At 25.2% G+C, this 5,908-nt stretch overlaps 2 protein-coding genes across 6 annotated transcripts in view; both read right to left on the bottom strand.

Moving 5' to 3' along the window:
- The window catches only part of LOC122637318, a 10,933-nt gene extending 8,738 nt beyond the window's left edge, over positions 1–2,195 (bottom strand). The window contains exon 1 of the mRNA XM_043829352.1: positions 2,127–2,195. Coding sequence (XP_043685287.1) covers positions 2,127–2,170 — 44 coding nt within the window. The 5' untranslated portion in view covers positions 2,171–2,195. The remainder of the gene's footprint in view (positions 1–2,126) is intronic.
- Positions 1–5,908, bottom strand: part of LOC122637309 (heat shock protein DDB_G0288861-like) — a 35,555-nt gene that overhangs the window by 11,922 nt on the left and 17,725 nt on the right. The gene's annotated exons all lie outside the window — the stretch shown is intronic.

Here is a 5,908-nt window from a genome sequence, read left to right as displayed (position 1 = left end):
TGAATTTAATAAATTAATCAACAAAATAATGATTATTCATTTACGAAAAGAAAAATAGAAAGAAAATAGGAGAGAAAGGGAGAAAGAAAAATTTTTTTAATAATAATAATTCGTTGAAAAAAAAAAAAAGAAGAAGAAGAAAGAAAATTAACCATAAAAATAACTAACCATAATAAGTAGCGTTCGGGTTAATATCTGTCCTATCCTGAAGTTGGTTATATACTAACGATAAATGATCGATGAGAATGAACAAACGAGAGAGAAGGGAGAGAGAGAGAGAGAGAAAGGGGGTGAAAGGGGTAAAGAGATCGTTTTATCTCATAAATTTACAAAATGGCGGAAACGATCGATAAGATATGGATGACAATTCTTCTTGTCTATTCTTTTTTGTTCTTTTTTTTTTCCTCATTTCCCCCCCCCCCCTTTTTTTATCTTTCGTACGCCTTACAAAAGGCACGAATCAATAATTCGGTGTAATCTTATCTTATTATCTCGAGCTTCGTGAATTTTTTGCAAGGTTAAATATTATTATCGGTATATACGGACATATATGGTTAATAATTATATTTATGTGTAATAATATATATATATATAATTTAAAAAATATATATATATACTAGTTATATATATATATAGTTATATATGTATAAATGATAATTTTTGAAATTAGTATATTAATTAGTTAATAATTATAATAATTATATTATAAATTTTTGGACTGAATTATTATTTTTTTAATTGTTATTTTTTTCTTTTTTTAATTTTTATCATACAAATGTTAAACAGGTTTACTGTTCTATATGAAGGTTCAAATTTAACAAAAATCTAATTCGATAACGAACTTTATGAATTATTATTATTTAAAAAAAAAAAAGACGATTAGAAATTTCTTAAAAGTCGACTCGAAAATATTTCGATAGAATTTATTATTAAAAAAAAAAAAAAGGAATTAATTAATTAAGAAATAAAAATAATTTTTATTTCTACGATAAATCAAAGAGTGAAATAAATCAATCGAATTCTTTTTTAGCTGATCTATTCCTCGAATACGAACGACGTAATCGTTTTTAATAAATTTTTTTTTAACACCGTTTTATATATATATATATATATTTTTTTTAATTATTTTTCAACACTTCGAACTGAAATGAAATTATTATTATTATTAACAATCGTTTTTTTTTTCTTAGGCCGAAAAAAATGCAACCGAACTTTTTAAAACGCTAAGAATGCAATTATTTTTAATGATTTATTTATTTATTTATTTATTTATTTATTTATTTATTTATTTGTTATTAAATTATTTTTTCTTTGACATCGTAAAACTGAAAATGAATTCTGATAATTATATCTTTTTTATTTTTATTTTTTTATCTTTAAATAAACTATAAACTAGATTTTTAATACTTCTGCAGGTGTATTGCAATTATTATATCCGATAATTTATAATTCTTTTAGTAACATCGTCAAAGTGTAATTAATTTTTAACGCCATTTTTACGATTTACATTTTTAATGCACTTTAGAAAGTGCAATAATTTTTAATGAATTTTTTTTTTCTTTTTTAATACACTTCAAAAGTACAATTATTTTTAATATCCTCTAAAAGTACGATTCATTTTTAATAGATTTTTTTTACAACACACACACACACACACACACACACACACACTCTCGCGAGAAAATTCTCGATTTTCTTATGATTATTTTAAATAATTTTTAAATAATTTAAATAATTATTTTAAATAATTTTTTTTCTTTTTTTTTTTTTTCGTTAATTTCTTCCTTTTTTAAATACCCCATAAAAACGTCAATTAATTTTTTAACTATCTCAAAGTTCTAATAATTTTTTTTTTCTTTTTTTAAGCACTCCAAAAATGAAAATAATTTTTAACGTTCTAAGATTAGAATTTTTTGAACAAATTTTTTGTCTATTGTTTCATCATCCCCTCATCTTCACCAACTAGAAAAACAAAAGCTGCAATCTATAATTTTAATTATTCCTTTGAATCTTATACAATGACAAACAAAGTAAAGTTGCAATAAAAATTTCCAATTTCCTAGTTCAGAAAGAAAAAATGATAAAGAAACGGTATAAAACATTCGGATTAATTTTCGAAGGCTTACAAGATCGCAACGAATGTTTTTTTTCTTTCCTTCCAAAACACCATTAATTCCTCTTAAAATGGCGCAAATATTAATGAGATACTCAGTTCTATCTTATAACACACAGTATAACGCTGTTAACACACTTTTAAAAGTCCAAAAAAAAAAAAAAAAAAAAAAAAAGAAAGAAAAAAGAAAGAAAGAAAAAGAAATCATTTCGCTCGCTTCACGCACTCGTAATTTTTCTCTCCTTTTTCTTTTTCAAAATTCGAAATCTAATTACGACGAGAGTGATCAAAAGGAGGGGATGAAAATGACGAATAAAAGAAAAATGAATGCAAAAATAAAAGGAATAAAAAACGAAGAGAAAAACACTCCGAGAAAAAAAGAACGAACGATAACCACAACCACCACAACGATAAAATAATAACAACACCGAAAAAAATGAAAAGAAAAAGAAAAAGAAAAAAAATTCCGATCAAATAAAATCGAATAAAATCAAATAATACAATTCGAACCACGAGAAAAAATATTCCTTTGACGAAATTACATTTGATGTCAGTGTTACTAACGACAGGTTTGTTACAACTGAGCGACTTCGTCCTTCGTTCGCAGAGCGATCGATGGGTTTAACAAATACACATAAACACGTACACGTAAACTCACACGTACACTCACATCTATACGACAGTCACACGTACATACATACATATATATATATATATATACGTAGAGATATACGTCGAATAGAGATTTAGTATACACGTAAAATACAAAACTTATACAAACGAACGAATAAATATATATGTTTATATATATACGTGTGTATTAGTTTGTTTGTATACGTGTATTTTTCATGTGTGTGTGTGTGTGTGTGTGTTTGTGACAAGGGGAGACAGGAAAGAAGCCCTTCACTCGCGTTCGAAAGGGGAGTGAAATGTAATTCGAGTAATATTTATGTCTGTGTATTGTATGTAAGTATGTATGAGTGTATATATGAGTATCTGTATGTTTGTGTGTGTGTGTGTGTGTGAGAGAGAGAAAGAGAGTAAATTTCTAGTGGATAGAAACGCGTGTCGCACGTGGAAAACGCATCGTTCGACTGTCGCTGTGATTCCTTTCAAGTTGCTAGCAGCTTCGTTGCTTGGCTGCTGAGTTTTGGGAGTGGGTAGACTAGAACATTGTACTGTTTCAGAGAGAAAGAGAGAGAAAGAGAGAGGTGGTGGTGGTGTGATGGTGATGGTAGTGGTGGTAGTGATGATTGGAGTTGGTATATTATGGTTATGAAATTTGTATAAATTTTTTTTTTAAGTGTATGTGTGTGTGTATATATATATATATGTATATATAAATCTATATATTATTTATAAATAATATCAATTTATGTTTGTATATGTGTGTGTATCTTGTGTGTATATTTATATATATATATATATATAAATCTATATAAATAATAGATAGATTATATATAATAATTATACTTTTATATTAATAAATTATTATATAATAATAGATTTATATATATATACATATATAAAAATGTATGTATAAGATAAATATAAATAATAAATATAATCGAATAATTTCGTTGTTTTAATTAGCGACGAAAAACATTTTGATAAACTGATAATGAATCTTTATAGATAATTTCGTTCGTATATTATAAAAAAAAATAAAAAAAAAAAAAAAAAAAATGAAAAGAATAAAAAAGAAATGGCCGAGATAATTAATTCCAAGATAATTAATTATTCGTACATTTTCCTTTTTGACGAACCTAAACGAAAACAAAACGAACGAAATAAAATGAAAAGAGAGAAAAAGAAATAGATAACATAGATAAAATAAAATAAGAGAAAGTACGAAGATAATTTTCGATTATTTACGATTATTTACGATTATTTACGATCTAACGATCTAGGATATCTAAGAAAGAGACAAGATAACGGTTCTTGCTACTCATCTCGTTCTGCAGCTGCCAGCTGTTACTATAGCACGCTCTTAGCAAAGTATGAAACCTTTCGTTTGCCTCTTCCTCTTTCACCCTCCCTTCCTCACCCCTCACCCCCGTTAGAAACTCAACGAACTCACGTTAGATTCATTCCTTTCAACGTCCGATCTTCTATGAACACGTGATTCAGATAAATTTCTCTCTTTAAACTAAAAACATTTAAATTGACATACACACACACACATATACAGGTGCATGCACACATGCAAAAAGTATTCATAAATAAAATTATTTCGTCTATATAATATCTAATTGATGCCTTATGAATGTGGATTATTTGTAATTTTTTTTTTTCTTTTGTGTTTTTGTTTCTTTTTTTTTTTTTTTTTTTTTTTAATCATTCATTGTAAAAATACATTCAGATAATTAGCTAAAATTATTGGAAATATTTTTTTTATTTCTTTAAATTAATAAAAAGTTTGTAAATTTTCAAAGAATTGGCTTTATAATACCGCATAAAAATTGAGTTATTTTAATCATACCGCGAATAGATCTTTAAATAATTATTTCAATGAAATTTATCTTGGGTATTATATAAAAAATGCATTCTTCTATTTTTTTTTTTTTTTTTTTTTTCTTTTAAATAGATACAATTTATAAAAGAAAAAGTAATTTTCTGTTTAAATTAAACTTATCGTAGAATAATACGATTATCTAATCATTCCAACGATAATACAATTAGATAATTATTTCAATGCAGTTATTATTGCATTGGCTAAAAATTCATTTTTTTTTTTTTGCTTTCTTTAAAAAAAGAAAAAGAAAAGAGAAAAAGAACACTGGCAATCTATAAGAATTTTTTCGATCGAAAAAGCTAATTGAATCCATTGAAAAAACATATTTTCTTTTCAAATTAAAAAAAAAAAGAAAAGAAAATTTAAAAAGTTAAAAGAAAGAAAGAAAAAAAAAAAGAAAGAAAGCAATTAAATTATCTAACCATTGCAAATGTATCTAAAGCTACATTTTTCATAGAACATATTAGTATATTATTACAGAAAAATTTTATAAAAAAGTAATATAATTTTCTCTTTCTTTCTTTCTATTTTTTTTTTCTTTTTTTTTTTTGAGAAATCGATTAAATTATCTAACCATTGCAAATGTATTTAAAGCTACATTTTTCATAGAATATATTAGCACATTATCGTACAAAAATTTTATAAAAAATAATATACTCTTTTCTTCAAAACAAGATTAAAAAAAAAAAGAAAAAAAAAGAAAAAAAAAAGAAACAATTAAATTATCTGACCATTGCAAATGTATCTGAGGATACATTGTTTTTATAGAACACATTACAATATTATTACAAACAAATTTTACAGAAAATAATATATATTTCCAAAAAAAAAAAAAAAAAAAAAAAAAATAATAAAAAATAAAAAATAAAAGCAATTGAATTATCTAAGCATTACAAATATATCTAAAGATACATTTTCTATTTCCTCGAACTGGATTTCTCAATCATGTCGTTCACCTACAAGTTCTCCTTTCTCTCTCTCTCTCTCTCTCTCTCTCTCTCTCTCTCTCTCTCTCTCTCTCTCTCTCTCTCTCTCTCTCTCTCTCTCTCTCTCTCTCTCTCTCTCTCTCTCTCTCTCTCTCTCTCTCTCTCTTTCTCTTTTTCACACATACACATACATATATAAATATATATAAACACATAAACAGAGAAAGACGTACACTCTCTTTCAGTATAATCAAGATTGCTTAACGAACACGTCGATTGTATCTATTTTTCTTTTCCGTCTCGAAAGATAGAAAGATGGAAAAAGATAATACGATGCAACGAAAAAAAAAAAAA

This window comes from Vespula pensylvanica, chromosome 25, assembly GCF_014466175.1.
Source record: "Vespula pensylvanica isolate Volc-1 chromosome 25, ASM1446617v1, whole genome shotgun sequence".
NCBI classification, from domain to species: Eukaryota; Metazoa; Arthropoda; class Insecta; order Hymenoptera; family Vespidae; genus Vespula; species Vespula pensylvanica.
This window is presented reverse-complemented; position numbering and strand designations above follow the sequence as displayed.